At 43.9% G+C, this 18,614-nt stretch overlaps 1 protein-coding gene across 2 annotated transcripts in view; it reads left to right on the top strand.

Moving 5' to 3' along the window:
- Positions 1 to 18,614, top strand: part of pkn1a (protein kinase N1a) — a 262,380-nt gene that overhangs the window by 74,979 nt on the left and 168,787 nt on the right. For both annotated transcript variants that reach the window (XM_059639870.1, XM_059639869.1), the window contains exon 2: positions 9,311 to 9,611. In XM_059639870.1, the coding sequence (XP_059495853.1) occupies positions 9,311 to 9,611 (301 nt within the window). The remainder of the gene's footprint in view (positions 1 to 9,310; positions 9,612 to 18,614) is intronic.

The raw sequence follows: 18,614 nt of genomic DNA, 5'->3' as shown, positions 1-18,614 counted from the left end.
TACCCCTTCCCTGCATGGAGTGTTTACACGCTGCCAGGAAACCCACCTGAATAGTCTGTACAAACTGTCCCATCCAAGCCCCTAGCATGAAGCCCCAGTCAAGTTAAGGGAAGTTCAAATCACCCACCACAACAACCCTGCTGTTTTTACATCTTTCTGAAACCAGTCTACATACTCTCCCCTCTATCTCCTGCTAGCTGTGGGAGGCCTGTAGTATACCCCTCAGCATTGTGATTTCACATTTCCCATTCTTTAGTTCAACTCCTTGCCTCTCTGTACCTGCCTTCTGATGTATCCTCCCTCATTATAGCTGTGAGATATTCATTTACCAGGAATACAACTCCCCCACCCTTGGTACATCCCCTTTTACCACATCTAAATCCTGGGCTATTCAGCTGCCAGTCGTGTCCCTCTTTCAGCCAAGTCTCCACAATCGCAATATGTCCCAAGTCCTATCTTGCCTATTAAACATCTCGTGTTGAAATACATGCATTTCAGACCACCTCCCTTGCACTTTTCAGCAGCATTTCCTACCTGTTCTTGTTCCTAATCATGTTTGTCTTGGTTTCTACCTCTCTCAATTTCTGAGCCTTCCGCGACTGTGGTTTAAACTTAGTCTGATGAAGGAGCAGCACTTGGGAAGTTTGTGATTTTAAATAAACCTGTTGAATTATCATGTGGTGTAAAGTGACTTTGTCTACCTCAATCCAACACTGGCACCTTCATATCATGGTTAAATTATAAGGATAGGTTGTACAACTAAGGCCTGTTTTTTCTCTGGAATGCAGGAGCTTTATAGGGTAATCTGCTCAAAGTCTTCAAGATTTAAGCAGGAAAAGACAGGATCGATAAAGATAAATGTTTTCCGCTAGTTGGGTATTCCAGAACTAGAAGGAATCATCTAAAAATTAGGGTCAGACCATTATTAACAAATTCTAAGTACACAGTGGCATACAAATATGCTTAACCCTATCACCAGCCCCACAAAACCGAAACAAGGCGTGTAAATGGGAGGTGATAACCTAGCACTACTACTATCGCTAATGTTCTGGGAACCTGGGTTCGAAGGTTTTGGAGTAGATCTGTAGCTCGGGTTGTGGGTGTTGAGGTTGGTTGGCTTGCTGAGCTAGTTTGTTGTTCCGCAGACATTTTGTTACTCTGCTTGGTAACATCCTCAGTGCAGCCTCTGATGACATGTCGGTGTGTTTTTCTGCCTGGTTTTTAAACTCTGGGGTCCATTGCGATAGATTGCCTCACTTCCGGGTTTCCTCTGTAGTGGAATGTATATGGGGTTGAGTTCAATGTGTTTATTAATAGCCTGCTTCGTGGTGTGCCATGCTTCCAGGAATTCTTGTGCTTGCCTCTGCCTAGCCTGTCCCAGGATCTTGGTGTTCGCAAACACTATTTAAAAGTGCAACAGCACACTGCAGCAACATGGAACTATGCCAAGAGGAGGAGGAATACCTCTTCCAAGTGTTCAAGAATAATGGATATCCAAAGAACTGGATCAGGAGATGCCTGCAGGAACAGCATCAGAAAGATTCTACATGCCCCGACACACTCATCACACTACCTTACATCAGGAACATGTCAGGACTCACCCCAAGACTTCTATGACCGCTGAGCATCAGAATAGCACTCATACCACATCAACTCTACGACAAGTGCTCACCTGAGCCAAAGACCCCTCCCTGCCATGGACAGGGCCAACGTCATCTACAAGATCCCCTGCAGAGACTGCGAGAAACCCGACATCAGACAAACAGGAAGGAAACTAACAACAAGAGTACATGAACACCAACTGGCTACAAAAAGACACAACCAATACTCGCTCATCTCAATCCACAAGGACAAGGAGAACCACAACTTCGACTGGGACAACAAGATCCTGGTACAGGCTAGGCAGAGACAAGCACGAGAATTCCTGGAAGCATGGCACTCCACGAAGCAGGCTATTAGTAAACACATTGAACTCAAGCCCATATATGTTCCACTACGGAGGAAACCTGGAAGTGAGGCAATCCGTTGCAACAGACCCCAGAGTTTAAGAACCAGGCAGGAAAACACACCGACGCTTCATCAGAGGCTGCACTGAGGATGTTACCAAGCATGGTAATGCAATGTGTGTGGAACAATAAACTCGCATGCCGAGCCTGGGTTTGAATTCGAGTTCCATTTAAAAGTAATAGTTTGGAATTGAGAATCTATTGATGTCATTGAAACCATTGATGGTTGTTGGAAAAACCCACCTAGTTCATGAATGTTCTTCCGGGAAAGGAATCTATCATCCTCATGTTGTCTGGCCTGTGTCTGCTTCCAAACGCACAGTAGTGTGGTTGACACTCAGTTGCCCTTTGAAATGGAATAGGAATGAAACTCGACAGACCAAAGCTTCAGAAAAGACAATGGCAGAAACAGCTCTGTTGACCCTACAACATCCTCCTTATTAACATTTGGTGGGTAGTGCCAAAATTGTGAGAGCTGTCTCACAGACTAGCCAATCAATGGCTTGACATAGTCATACTTGTGGAATCATTACCTTACAGATAATGCCCCAGGTACCACATCGCCATCTCTGGATATATTTTGTCCCATTGGCAAAACAGGCCCACCAGGGATGATAGCACAGTTGGGGGAGAAGAGTTGCCTTGGGAGACCTCAACATTGACTCAGCATGAAATCTCATTGCTTTAGGTTCAACATGGACATGGGACCTGCCACTAGTTACCATGTACCACCCTCTCTCCACCATCAGTACTCACCCTCAGTGCTTCCTCCAAGTGTTGGTCCACATGGAGGAAGCACTGAGGATGACTGGTGAAAAATGTACTCTGGGTGGGGGATTTCAATGTCCATCACCAAGAGTAGCTTGACAGAAACTCCACTGATCAAGTTGGTTGGGATCTATAAGACATAGTGGCTAGACTGGGTCTGTAGTGAGGGGAAAAGACAGACTTGACCTTATCCTTACTAACCTGCCAGCTGTAGTTGTATCTGTCTGTGACTGAATTGGTAAGAGAGGCCACCACACAGAGCTTGTGGAGATGAAGTCCAGCCTTTGCAATGAGAATAAATATGTGGCATCATCACTGTGCTAAAGGGGACAGACTTTAGAGGAGATCTGGCAACTCAGGACTGGGCATTCAGGAGATGCTGTTGGCCATAAACAGCAGCAGAGTTGTATTCCAGAACAATCTGCAAACTTATATCCCAACATATTCCCCATTCGACCATTATAACCACACCAGCGTGTGAACTCTGGTTCAATGGAGTGTGCAGGAGGACATGCCAGAAGCAGCATTGGGCATAGCTAAAAGTGAAGTTTCACCCTGATGAAACTACCAAACAGGAATACTTGTGTGTTAAACAGTGAGTAATAGAGCTAAATGGTCCAACAAACGATGGCTCAGATCTAAGCTCTGCAGACCTGCCACATCCAATCGTGAATAGTGGGTGAACAACTAAACAACTCACTGGAGGAGACTCCACAAATATCCTCTTCCTCAAGGAGGAGAAGCCCAGCACTTCAGTGCAAAAATAAGGCTGAAACATTTGCAGTCATCTTCAGGCAGGTGCCAAGTGGATGACCCATGTTGGCCTCCCCCAGTTGCCCCCAGCATTACAGGCATGAGTCTTCAGCCAATCTGATTTGTTCCATGTGATTGCAAGAAATGCTAGGAGGCCCTAGATACTGCAAAGGCTTTGGGCCCTGATAACATTCTGGCAGTAGTATTGAAGACTTGTGTCCAGCACTTGCCTGTCCCCTAGCCAAGCTCTTTCATTATAGTTGCATCACTGGTACTACCCGAGAATGTGGAATATTGCCTAGGTCGTACCTGTACATAAAAAGCAGGACAAATTCAACCCAGCTAGTTACTGCACCATCAGTCTACACTTGATCATCAGTGTCATGAAGGTGGCATCAACAGTGCTATCAAGCAGTACCTGCTCAGCAATAACCTGCTTGGTGATGTGTTCCACCAGGGCCACTCAGCTCCTGACTTAATTACAGCCTTGGTACAAACATGGACAAAAGAGCTGAATTCCAGAGGTGGGGTGAGAGTGACAGCCTTTGATATCAAGTCTGTATTCGGCTGAGTGTGGCATTAAGGATTCCTAGGAAAGCTGGAATCAGTGTATGGATGCCAACTGTCTGCTGTACAGAGTCATACCTGGCACATGGGAAGATGGTCGTGGTTGTTGGAGGTGAGACATCTCTGCATGCATTCCTCAGGGTAGCGTCCTATCTTCAGCTGTTCCATCAATGCTTTCCCTCCATTGTAAGGTCAGAAGTAGGGATGTTTGCTGATAGCACAATGTTCAACACCATTCTCAACTCCACAGGACTGAAGCACTTCATGACCACATGCAACACAACCTGGACAATATCCAGGCTTGTGCTGACAAGTGGCAAGTAACGTTCGTGACACACAAATGGCAAGGTGTGGCCATCAACAATAAGAGAAAATGTAACGACTGCCCTTTGATATTCGATAGTGTTATAATCACTGAATCCCCCGCTGACAACATTCGCAGGTTACCATTGATCAGAAACTTAACCGGACTCGCCACATAAACACTGGCTACAAGAGCAGCTTAGAGATTGGGAATACTGCAGTGAGTAACTCACCTCCTGACTCCCTGGAGCCAGTCCATCAGCTACATGCACAAATCAGGAGTGTGATGGAATTCTCTCCACTTGCCAGAAAGGGTGAAGTTCCAACAACACTCTGGAAGCTTGGCACCATTCAGGACAAAGCAGCCCACTTGATTGGCACATTTCTACAGACATCCACCCCCTCCACCACTCACGCTTAGTAGCAACAGTGTGTACTATCTGTCAGATGCCCTCCAGGAATTCATGAAAGATCCTCAGATAGAACCTCCTAAACTCATGACCTTTTCCATCAAGAAGGACAAGGGCAGTAGGTAAATGGGAACAGTGCCAGCTGCAAGTTCCCCTCCCCCCCACCAAAACAGTCACTATCCTGACTTGGTCATAATGTCTCTGCTCCTTCACTGTTTCTGGGTCAAAATCATGACATTTCCTCCATTAGGGCATTGTGGGTCAGCCCTCAGATTGATGCAGTGGTTCTAGATGGCATCTCATTGACATCATCTCATGGGCAACATGGGACAGACAATAAATGTTGGCAAGCCATCGATACCTGCATCTGACGAATGAATTAAAAATAAGTATATTGTGTGGGGAACGGAACGAAAACTCAGTGAATGACTGTTCTGGCACCAATCTGGATTACAGATGCAAGATAATAAAATGTGAGGCTGGATGAACACAGCAGGCCAAGCAGCATCTCAGGAGCACAAAAGCTGACGTTTCGGGCCTAGACCCTGCAGTTCCCATTATCTCTGGATTACAGATGCAGTTGTGATCAGAAATAATGGGAACTGCAGGTGCTGGAGAATCCACGTTAACAAAGTGTGGAGCTGGATGAACACAGCAGGCCAAGCAGCATCTCAGGAGCACAAAAGCTGATGTTTCGGGCCTAGACCCTTCATCAGAGAAGGAGATGGGAGAGGGTTCTGAAATAAATAGGGAGAGAGAGGGAGGCGGACCGAAGATGGATAGAGGAGAAGATAGGTGGAGAGGAGAGTAGAGGTGGGGAGGTGATAGATTAGTCTGGGGAGGACGGACAGGTCAAGGAGGCAGGATGAAGTTGGTAGGTGGGAAATGGAGGTGCGGCTTGAGGTGGGAGGAGGGCATAGGTGAGAGGAAGAACAGGTTAGGGAGGCGGGGACGAGCTGGGCTGGTTTTGTGATGCGGTGGGGGGAGGAGACGAACTGGGCTGGTTGTGGGATGCAGTAGGGGAAGGGGAGATTTTGAAGCTTGTGAAGTTCACATTGATGCCATTGGGCTGCAGGGTTCCCAAGCGGATTATGAGTTGCTGATCCTGCAACCTTCGGGTGGCATCATTGTGGCACCGCAGGAGGCCCATGATGGACATGTCATCTATGGAATGGGAGGGGGAGTTAAAATGGTTCGCGACTGGGAGGTGCAGCTGTTTATTGCGAACCGAGCGGAGGTGTTCTGCAAAGCGGTCCCCAAGCCTCCGCTTGGGTTCCCAATTTCTCCCATTCCTTAGATGACATGTCCATCATGGGCCTCCTGCAGTGCCACAATGATGACAGCGATTGATAGATTTCTAAATACTAAGACATCATGGGCCTCCTGCAGTGCCACAATGATGACAGCGATTGATAGATTTCTAAATACTAAGACATCATGGGATATGTGATACCATGGGAATTTAGTACTGATGTAATGTTACAAGATGTGGTACTGAGGTAACATTGCGATTGTGGGAGGCAATGGCCTAGTGCTATTGTCGCTGGACTGTTAATCCAGAGACCTAGATCTCGTTCTGGCGACCCAGGTTTGAAACCCACTACAGGAGATGATGAAATTTGAATTCACTAAAAAGCAGACTGGAATTAAGAATCTAATGTTGATCACACATCTGTTGTTGATTGTGGAGGTAAAACTCATCTGGTTCATTAATGTCCTTTCCAAAAGGAAATTGTCATTCTTACCTGGCTTGGCCTATATGTGATGTCAGTCCCACAGCAATGTGGTTGACACTTTATTGCCCTCTGGCTAACTACTGAACCCTCATCCCATGAATGAACAAAGAAAGTTAATATTGGTATTAAGACAAAGTAGTTCTCTAGTATTTCTGCCACTTTGCTGTCACTACCTGTGAGTTTATAGCACGTGTATCCCTCAGTATTCCTATCCCTAAAGATAAGTTTTCCAGTGTCACCTGTATCTGTCGAATACTTTCCAACTTCCTTTTCTATTCCCTGATAGTTTTATTTTTGTTTTTATTTTCTGAACTTTTCATATTAACTTCCTCATTTGCCTCTTTTTTTTGCCTCATTTTTTCAGTTTCTGTTTTATCCTTGCTGCCTTCTCTTCTTTGGTCATGTCATTTCTAGATGTGTTATTCTATTTAGTCAGATTCATTTTTATCTCCTGGACTTTTAACTATAACTTTAAATGTTTTCTATCATTTCTCTTGTGATTTAGCATTCCGAGTTCGAAGAGGAGTCATGCTGGATGCAAAATGTTCACTTTCTTTCTCCAAAGATCTGCTAAGCTTTTCCATGACTTAATTCCTTATTCCTCCTCTGATGTTGTCCGTCACATAAACTGTCAACCCCTGGCTCCAGCCTGACTGGCTCTCTCTATTATCTCCTATTATATGGTTGTTTGTCTGCAACTTGTGCTCCAAATCATAGACCTTTAAACCTCCATGGAAGATGTGCAAACCTGGATAGCCATGCTGCTCACAGATTTCCTTGTAACATAGTTGTAACATTCCACCTGTAGTACTGCTTCTAATCTTCCTTGATTTCCATATGATCAGTAGACTGTATTTGGAACAAACAGAATCCTGTGAAGTCGAAGTTTAATTTGCTGCTGGATTAGTTTCATTTGAAAAAAATGTAGTTCTTATGAAAGGGTCAAGAAAGAAAGGGCACGGATGTGAAGTGATTTGCAACAGAAGTAAATGTAGTGTTGTGATTGTCCTATGCTTTTAAGAGAGATTAGTTTTGTCCTGTTTCCCTTGCAGAAAGTGATGCCGGAAGGTCCCCTTAAGACAGGCAATTGGTAAACAGTTTTGAGATGTACCTGAATGTTTTTCTTTGAATTAGACAAAAGAAGCAGACCCAGGAAGGTTTTTAGTTTTGCTTTCAGTTAATGAGAGTTGATTTCAGTCTGCTAGCTGATTGCTGGAACTAACAGAGTTCAATCTTTGTTGCTGGGGTGAGAAGCACATGACAATAAAACTGTTTTGTTAAAGGGTGTGCTTAGGGATGCTGCCCATTGTTCATGATTAGTGGTTAAATTATGTATTATCTTGATAAGTATTTGAATAGAGTTCAAGTTTGCATTTTAACTGATGTAAGATTAAAACCTGTTGGTACCCAATCAAATTACATCTGAAATGCAGCACCTTATGTTTACGTTTAAATAAATATAAAAGGTTATAGGCTATGTTAGGGGGGCTGTGGGGTGGTCCATAACAATGTGAGAAAAACTTCTTTTGTGCAATCAGTGGTTTGGGTCTGGAATGCATTCTCTGGAAATATGATGGAGGCAGGTTCAATTGATCTACACAATAGGACATTGGATGATTATTTGAATGGAAACAGTGTGCAGGTTACAGGAAAGGGGTGAGAGAATGACACTGAAACTGATGCTAAGACATGATTCTCATTCAGGGATATTTTTGTGGCAGATGCCTGACTTGTTAGAGGTATACAAAATGATCAGAGGTGTAGATAGAGTGGACAGACAGAGACTTTTTCCTAGCATGGAGGTAGCTTTTACGAGGGGGCATAGTTTTAAAGTGAAAGGGGGTAGATATAGGGGAGACGTCAGAGGTAGGTTCTTTACTCAGAGAGTGTTGAGTGCATGAAATGCATTGCCGGAGAGGATAGTGCAGTCGGCCTTATTAGGGGAATTTAAGCGGCAATTAGATAGACATATGGATGATAATATAAGGTAGGGGTGGAGGTTACATAGACCTTAGGATTAGGGTAAAAGTTCACCACAACATCGTGGGCTAAAGGGCTTGTACTGTGCTGCACTGTTCTACGTTCAATGCCCCAAAAGAAGCTTGGATCTTTTTGGGCTTCTTTCTTGTGGTTTATATTAGTTATGTGCCTACCTGTATTACCATATTTTGTTTTCTTCTTACTGTACTCTGAAGGGTATTTTGTGGCTCAGTGGTTAGCACTTCTGCCTCACAACCCCTGGAACTTGGGTTCAATTTCACCCCCGGGTGACAGTCTGTGTAGAGTTTTCACATTCTCCCCATGTTTGTACAGGTTTCCTCCAGGAGCTCTGGTTTCCTCCCATGGTCTGAAGATGTGTAAATTAGATAGATCAGCCATGGGAAATGCAGGGTTAGAGGGATAGGGTTGGGAGGATGGGTCTGAGTGGGATGCTGTTTGGAGGGTTTGAAGATTCTGGCAACAAGAGTTGTGCTCATGAACCTCAACACTGATCCTTGCACTGTCCCACCAAAGTCTCTGCCTAACTATCACCATTGCTGCCTCAGAGTGTGTGATCCCAAACTACCATCCCATGATTACAGTGGAAGTCATGATCCATGGTTTGGAAAACTCTGTTTTAACAGCCTGATGAGATCTGCAATGCAAAATATACCTGTACAATCTGCTCTGTGTTCTTAATCAACATTACAACATTACTATGACTATGCTACAGTGCAGTGTGAAGTATTGATTTTTATGCCAACCAATAACTTTGGTTTCCCTGCAGAGCAACCATGGAAATTTCCCAATTTTTGAGCAACTACGATTGGACCAGAGCTCAGATTTTTCAGATACCTCATTCCAACAGAAATTGGATGAAGCCAAAGAGCAGATTAAACGTGAGATCAGAAAAGAATTGAAGATAAAAGAAGGTGCAGAGAACCTGCGTAAAGCCACCACCGACAAAAAAAACTTGTCCAATGTGGAACATGTCCTGAAAAACTCCAATCGAAAACTGGAGATGTTACATGAACAGCTGCAAGACCTAAATGCCCGCATTGTGGTTAAGGATCCTGAGGAATTGCAAGGTAATTTCTTGAATATTTATTTCTCCTAAATTTTTATGATGTATAAATTGTTGTCGCCCTTCTGAAATTTGATATTCTTACGATTCACTCCTGGTAAGAGTAAAACAAGTGATTAGGATAGTATTGTATCAGTGATAATGGGAACGCAGATGCTGGAGAATCCAAGATAACAAAAGTGTGGAGCTGGATGAACACAGCAGGCCAAGCAGCATCTCAGGGGCACAAAAGCTGATGTTTCAGGCCTAGACCCTTCATCACATGAAGGGTCTAGGCCCGAAACGTCAGCTTTTGTGCTCATGAGATGCTGCTTGGCCTGCTGTGTTCATCCAGCTCCACATTTTTTGTTATCGTTGATTAGGATAGTATGTCTCTTTTGGCAGCAATGCCTGCATACACTGAAGGTATACAATGGGAATGTGTTAGAAATAATCAGTGCCTAGGGTGTGGAAATGTCAATATGTTTGCACCATTCTTAGGTCTGATAGCTCTGTGCTTCCATCCAACCCCATTGACGTGAATTGGAGCTGCTTGAGTACAAAGATGATAACAAATGAATGACTGAATTCCCATTAGTGAAAGGCTCCTTTAAAGTAAGGCATGCAACTTTAATTTTATCTTGTGGAGATGGAAAGAGTTCTTAGAGTGACAAAACACATGGAAAGGGCACGGTGTGAACGAGGTAAGTACAAGCAAGATGGCGTAACATTCATGGTAAACCGAAGTTAATAAATGACAGTTGACATTGTTTTTCTGTAGACAAATTGTGTTTGCCTTGATATAAATTCTATGGTGAAATGAAGAGTACAGTATTGATGGTGTATATATATGGACTTTCAAAAGTAATTTGATAAAGTAGCATATGATAGACTTGTTAACAGAATTGGAAGTCGTTGGATTAAAGGTACCATAGTAGAGTGGATTCAAAACTGACCAAGCAAGGTGAAGGTGAAGGTTTCTCAAATAAGAGGGACATACCTACAAATGTAGGAACAGAAAAAGTTCACTTGTCTACTCAAACCCGCTTCGCCATTCAAAAAAATCATGGCTGATCTGATTACTTCGTGTTGTGCCTGTTCCCTTTCAACACTTTGATTATCTCTTGCTTTCAAATTATTCAAAGACTACTCCTATTGCCTTTCGAGAACCAAAGGGTCTGTTTCCATGCTGTATGACTGTATCTATCTATACAGAGAATCCAAAAGACCCGTTACTTTCTGTGAGAAGCAAATTCTCCCCATCTCTTTCTTAATTAATTGATCCTTTAGCTGTAAACAGTGGCCTGTAATCTAAATTCTCCCACAAGATAAAACATCTCTTCCACATGCACCCTGCCAAGACTCCTCAGGCTGCAAGAAATGAGAAGCATTCTATTGGCTTTTGTAATTACTTGCTGTACCTGCATATTCACATTTTGTGAACCATGCACCAGGACACAGAGATCCCTCTCTTCTCAGCTCTTTACGATCTCTCACCATTTAGATAATATGCCTCCTCTTTATTCTCACAGCCAAAATGGACAATTTAACATAGAACATAGAACAATACAGTGCAGAAAAGGCCCTTCAGCCCTCAATGCAGGTACATTCCACACCATTACCACTCTCTGAGTAAAGAACCTGCCTCTGACATCTGTCTTAAATCTGTCACCCAAGATTTAACATCTTCCCACATTGAACTGCTTTTGCCTGATTTTTGCTCATGCATTTATCCAGACAGTATCCCCTTGTGGTCTCCTCTTCACATTTTATTTTCCTCCCTATCTTTTGTGTCATTGGTAAATTTAGCAATCAAATACCATATTCCTTTATCTAGGTTATCGATACAAGTTGCAAAAGCTGAGGACCCTGTAGCATATCACATATTGCATCTTGTCATTCAGTAAGTACTCACTTTTGCCTACTCTATAAGAAAAACATAAGAAATAGGACAAGGGGTGGTTAATTCGGCCCCCAAAGCCTATCCTGACTTGAGACAAGATTATGACTAATCTGCCGCATGTCTCAGCCCCTATCAGCTTATCATAGCTCTCAACTCCCCAATATTACAAAAACCTATCTATCTCCTGTCTGAGTACTTTATGATTAGCCTCCAAAAATTTCTGGAGTAGAGAATTTTGACATTCACTGTCATTTTGGAGAATGAAGTATACCTTTAAATGAGAGTTACAGAATAAGCAGACAATGTCCCCTGGATGGGGGACTCCCGCCCCCCCCCCCCCCCCCCCCAAGGGAAAGAAGCATTTTCTCAACATCTATGCTGTCAAGCCCCCCCAGAATCTTGTCTGTTTCAGTAATGTCACCCCTCATTCTTCTCATCTAATAACTGAATAAATAATTAAATAAATAACCTTGATAAGTCAACACCTCATTCCAGGAATCAGCCAAGTGGGTCTCTTCCAAACTGGCTCCAATGCCAATAATTTCTTAAATACAGGGATCAAAACTGTACACAGTGTTCCAGGTAGACCCTCATCAACATGGTGTACTGTTGAATTAAACTTTGTGTGGGCTCAAATTGGCACTGTGCGTGCTCAAGGTCTTTTCTTTAGGAGCTTGAATAGTGCAAAGCTACATGCGCAAGAGGGCTGCTGGGGCTTGAGGGAGGTACATCAATAGTGAGATGTGTAGGAACTGGAGGAGATAAGAGGTAGGGAGGCGTGTGGAGGCTGGAGGAGGTTATTGACAGGGTGGAGTGTAGGGCTGGAGGAGGTTAGAGATTAGGGTGGATGTACCAGGTTTTGGAATATGACATAGTTATTGAATAAGTTAGGAACTGGAGTTGGTCCAGATGCAATTTATACTAGATCCCTCAGAATAGCCTGATGGGCTGTTGATGGAACTTTAGTGCCATTCTCAAAAATTGAAAGACAGTGATCACAACTCCCTGATCTTTACTATAGTCATGGAGAGGGTTATGAGCAGATAGTATGGGAAAGTATTTAATTGGGGGAGTGGGAATTACAATGCTATTAGGCAAGAACTATGGAGCATAAATTGGGAACAGATGTTCTCAGAAAAATGCACGACAGAAATGTGGAGGTTGTTTAGGGAGCATTTACTACAGGTACTGGATAGGTTTGTCCCACTGTGGCAAGGAAGGGATGGTAAGGTGAACGAACCTTGGATGACAAGACATGTGGAACATCTAGTCAAGAGGAAGAAGGAAGCTTACTTAAGGTTGAGGAAGCAAGGATCAGGCAGGGCTCTAGAGGTCTACAAGGTAGCCAGGAAGGAACTGAAGAATGGACTTAGGAGAGCTATGAGAAAGACTTGGGGGATAGGATCAAGGAAAACCCCAAAGCATTCTATGCTTATGTGAGAAACAAGACGATGGCCAGAATGAGTGTAGGGGCAATCAGGGATAGTGGAGAGAACTTGTGTGTGGAGTCAGAGAAGGTAGAGGACGTCCTTAATGAATACTTTGCTTCAGTACTCACCAGTGAGAGGGACCTTGACATTTATGAGGACAGCATGAAGCATGCAGATATGATGGAACAGGTTGTTGTTAGGAAGGAGGATGTGCTAGAAATTTTGAAAAACACGAGGATAAATAAGTTCCCTAGGCCAGACGGGATATACCCAAGGTTACTACGGGAAGCGAAGGAAGAGATTGCTGTCCCTTTGGCAATGATCTTTGCGCCCTCTGTCCACTGTAGTCGTACCAGATGATTGGAGGGTGGCAAATGTCATTCCCTTGTTCAAGAAAGGGAATAGGAATAATCCTGGAAATTATAGACCGTCAATCTTTCTTCGGTGGTGGGCAAATTATTGAAAATGATTCTGAGAGATAGTATTTATGATTATTTGGAAAAGCGCAGTTTGATTAGAAACAGTCAACATGGCATTGTGAGGGGCAGGTCATGCTTCACAAGCCTTATTGAATTCTTTGAGGATGTGACAAAACACATTGATGAAGGCAGAGCAGTTGATGTGGTGTATGGATTTTAGCAAGGCATTTGATACCCCTTGGTAGGCTCATTCAGAAAGTAAAGAGGCATGGGATTCAGGGAAATTTAGCTGCTGGGATTCAAAACTGGCTGTCCAATAGAAGACAGAGGGTGGTGGTAGTAGATGGAAAATAATCAGCCTGGAGCTCTGTGCCTAGTGGTGTTCCTCAGTGATCTATTCTGGGACCTCTGCTCTTTGCGATCTTTATAAATGACTTGGATGAGGAAGTGTAAGGGTGAGTTAGTAAGTTTGCTGATGACACGAAGATTGGTGAAGTTGTGGACAGTGTGGAGAGATGTTGTAGGTTGCAATGGGATGTTGACAGGATGCAGAGCTGGACAAAGAAGTGGCAGATGGAATTCAACCCAGAAAAGTGTGAAGTGATTCATTTTGGAAGGTCAAATTTGAATGCAGAATACAGGGCTAATGGCAGGATTCTTGGCAGTGTGGGGGAATGGAGGAATCTTGGGGTCCATGTCCATAGTTCCCTCAAAGTTGCTACTCAAGTTGAAAGGGTTGTAAAGAAGGCGTATGGTGTGTGGGCTTTCACTGGCAGGGGACTTGAGTTTAAGAGCCACAAGGCTATGCTGCAGCTCTTTAAAACCTGGTTTGACCACACTTGGAATATTGTGTTCAGTTCTGGTCACCTCATTATAAGAAGGATGTGGAAGCTTTAGACAGGGTGAAGAGGAGATTTACCAGGATGCTGCCTGGACTGGAGTGCAGGTCTTATGAGAAAACGTTGAGGGAGCTCGGGTTTTTTCATTGGAGCGAAGAAGAGGTGACTTGATAGAGGTATACAAGATGAGAGGCATAGATAGAATGGATAGCCAGGGATTTTTTCCCCAGGGAGGAAATTACTGTTTTGCGGGGACATAATTTTAAGGTGATTGGAAGAAGGTATAGAGGAGATGTCAGAGGCAGGCTCTTCACCCAGAGAGTGGTGGGCATGTGGAGTGCGCTGCTGGCAGTGGTAGTGGAGTCAGATACTTTAGAGACTTCTAAGCAACTCTTGAATAAGCACATGGATGATTGTAAAATGTAGGGTTTGCAAGGTAGTTTGATCTTAGTAGGATAATAGGTTGGCCCAACATTGTGGGCTAAGAAGCCTGTACTGTGCTGTACTGTTCTATGTTCTAACTGTGGATGCTGTAAATCAGGATCAAAAACAGAAGTTACTGGAAAAGGTCAGCAGGCCTGGCTATATCTGTGAAGAAAAAAAATCAGAGTTAATGTTTTGGGTCTGGTGATCCTTCCTTGGAACTAGATCTAGGAAAATGTTGGTTTATTTGCAGAAGATAGGGTAGGGGAAGGTGTAGGGAGTAAACGTTAGGTGGGAATAGAGCCCTATGAGAGAAGAGAGCAGTTGGATCGACAAAGGAGTTGATAATGATCTGGCTACGAGGATGAATAGCTATTAATGGGGACTGACAGTGAATAACACAGAGTCACAGAGTAATACAGCATGGAAATAGGCCCTTCGGCCCACACTGATCCATGCCGCCTATGGTGCCGTCTCGGCTGCTTCCAATTGCCTGCATTTGGCACATATCCATCTAAACCCTTTTTATCCATGTAACCATCCAAATGTTTTTTTAAATATTCCTATTGTATCTGCCTCAACCACTTTCCCCAGCGGCCCATTCCAAATATGCACCACTCTCCAAGTGAAGAAATTGCCTCTCTCGCGTTAAATCTATGCCCTCTGGTGTGGAAAAGACTTTACAAATTCATCCTAACTATGCCCCTCGTGATTTTATACACCTCAATAAGGTCACGCCTCGTTCTCCAAAGTTCCAACGATTAAAGTCCTATCCAGGCCAACTTTTCCCTATAACTCAGGCCTATTGGTTCTACCAACATCCTCATTAATCTTCTTTGCACTCTTTCCACTTTAACTGTGTCTTTCCTATAACAGGGTGACAAAAACTGTATGTGCTACACCGAGTATGGCCTCACTAAAGAAGTATACGACTTAATGTCCCAACTCCTGTCCTCAGTGCCTCAACTGATGAAGGCCAGCATGCTAAATGCCTTCTTCACCACCCTGTCCACCTGTGATGCTGCTTTCAACAAACTGTGCACTTCTACTCCTAAGTCCCTCTGTTCCACAGTGCTCCTCAGGACCTTACCATTTACTGTATAAGCCCTACCTTGGTTTGACTTTGCAAAGTGCAACACCTCACACTTATCTGTTTTGAATTGCATTTTCCAATCCTTAGCCCACTTCCCCATCTGATCAAAATCCCTCTGTAATTTTTGATCACCTTCCTCGCTATCAATGAAACCTCCTAATTTTGTCTCATCCGCAAACTTACTAATCATATCTTATATATATTCACATCCAGATCATTTACATGAATAACAAATAACGAGGATGCCAGCACCGACCCCTGTGGCACATCACTCATCACAGACCTCCAGTCTAAGAAACAACCTTCAACAATCACCCTGTTTACTACCATTGAGCCAATTTTGAACCCAGTTAACTAGCTCACCCTGGATCCCATGCAACCTAACTTTCATGACCAGCCTGCTGTGTAAAAGGCCTGACGAAAGTCCATATAGACAACATCCACTGCCCTACCCTCAACCATCCTCTTGGTTACCTGTTCGAAAAATTCAGTAAGATTTGACAGACATGAACAAATCCATTTGGACTATCTGGTTGATCCTGTCCCTCAGGATCTTCTCCAATAACTTATGTATTCTGATGTCAGGCTCACTGGCCTGTAGTTCCCCAGCTTTACTTTGCGATCTTTGTTAAACAGTGGAACGACATTACCCACTTTCCAGTCTGCTGGAACTTAGCAGTGGCTAAAGATGAAGCAAAAATCTCTGCAAGAGCATCTGCAGTTTCTTCCCCAGCCTCCCACAGCATCTGAGGATGGACTTGATTAGGCCCAGGGGATTTATCCACCTTAATGTACTTTAAGGCTGCAAACGCCTCCTCTCTGTTAATGTGTATGCAGTCCACAACATCTTCACTTATTTCCTTAGCATCCATGATTCTGTCCTCAGTAAACACAGAGGAGAAATATTCATTACAAATATCTCCCATATGTGGCTCCACACATAGATGGCCATGCTGCTCTTTAAGGGGACATATTCTGTCCCTAATCACCCTCTTATTCTTAATATAGCTATCAAATCTCTTGGGATTATCTTTAACTTGATCTTTCAGATCTGCCTCTTACCCTGTTTTTGCTCTTCAGATTTCCCTCTTGAGTCTGCTTTTACACTTTTTTTATATAGTCATCTAGGGATACTCTTGAGCCTGATAGCTTAAACCCTGCTTAAACCCTGCAATTTTCCTGATCAGAGCCTCAATATCCCTCCTCGGCCCGGGATCCCTAAACCTGCCAGCTTTTCTCTCATCCTAAGAGGGACATACTGTCCCTGGGTTCTTGATAGCACATTTTTAAAAGCCTCCCATTTGCCAGTTGATTCTTTTTCCTTCAAACAGACTCACCCAATTGTCCTCTGCTAGACCCTGCCTAATGGCTCCAAAACTGGCCTTGCTCCAGTTCAGCACTAACCTGTGGACCTGTTCAATCTTTTTCCATAACTATTTTAAAGCTAAGAGACTTAAGGCCACTGGACCTGAAGTGCTGTCCGACTGACACTTTAGTCATTTGACTGACTTTATTCCCTAAGAGGAGGTCCAGTGTTGCACATTCCTGAGTAGGGCCCGCTACATATTCATTTAAGAAACTTTCTTGGACACATTTTGTAAATTCCACCCTGTCAGGCCTTTTACGCTCTGGGTGGCCCAGTCAATACACGGGTTAATAAAATCTCCAAGCAATACTACCCTATTATTCCTACAGGTATCTGCAATCTCTCTACATACCTCCTGTAGAACCCACTGGCTATTTGGGGGTCTATAATACAGTTCCAGCAGAGTGACCATCCTCTTCTTGTTTCTGAATTCTAACTACATGGCCTCATTTGATGACTCCTTAAGAATATCCTGTCTAAGCACTGTTGTTATGTGCTCCCTTTTCAACAGAGCAACTCCCCCTCCTTGCTTACTTGTACTTCTGCCATACCTGTAGCTTCCCGTATCCTGGAACATCAGAGCTGCCAATCCTGCCCTTCTTTCAGCCATGTTTCTGTTATGGCTATAATATTCCAGTCCCCAAAGCTAATCAATGCTCTCAGCTCACCTGCCTTATCGATCAGGCCTCGTGTCTTGAAATAGATGCACTTTAAAACAGAAGATTTTTCCCTCTCTTTACTGTGCTTTGGCTAACCTTGAATCGTAAACTTGGTCCCGATGGCTAATGTATTGTCCCCTGACCTCTCAATAGCCTCTTTCTTATTCAGGCTCCCACTTCACTGCCAAACTGGTTTAAACCCTCCAGGGTGACACAAACAAATCTCCCTGTGAGGATATTGGACTCCCTCCGATTCAGGTGCAACTCTTCCCTCTTGTACAGGTAGTGTGTAATGGCAGACTGTGATAACAAGGCCTGGTGTATGGGGTAGGTGGCTAGAAGACGGGAGAGTTCAGGCCCTAAAATAATTGAACTCGATATTGAGTCTAGAGGGCTGCAGGCCCCCAAGCAGACAATGAAGTGTTGTTCTTCCAGCTTGCACTGAGCTTCACTGGAGAACTGCAGCAAGCCACAGGCAAAAATATTAGCCATGGAACAGAGTGTTAAAGTAGCAGGCAAGTGGAAGCTCAAGGTTTTTTTTCCGAGTAGAACATAGACGTTCTGCAAAGCGGTCACCTGCTTCGTTTCCCCAATGTGCAGGTGACCACATTGTTCAGTGAATTCAATCGACTAGATTCTGGGAAGTGTAGGTGAAGTGTTGCTTCACCTGCAAGGCATGTTTGGGCCCTTGGATACTGGGAAAGGAGGAGGTAGATAGGCAAGTGTTACACCTTTTGGCAGCTGCAGGAGAAGGTGCCAAGGGGTTGTGGGTGTTGTTGGGAGTGAAGGAAAATTGGACCAGGGTATCCTGGAAGGACTGTTCCCTGTGGAAGGCAGACAAGGGCATCTTGCTGGAAGTGGCGGAAATGGCATCTGATGGTCTTCTGGATGTGGTT

Source organism: Stegostoma tigrinum, chromosome 35 (genome assembly GCF_030684315.1).
Source record: "Stegostoma tigrinum isolate sSteTig4 chromosome 35, sSteTig4.hap1, whole genome shotgun sequence".
NCBI classification, from domain to species: domain Eukaryota; kingdom Metazoa; phylum Chordata; class Chondrichthyes; order Orectolobiformes; family Stegostomatidae; genus Stegostoma; species Stegostoma tigrinum.
Note: the sequence above shows the minus strand (reverse complement) of the source record. Positions and strands in the feature narration are given on the sequence as shown.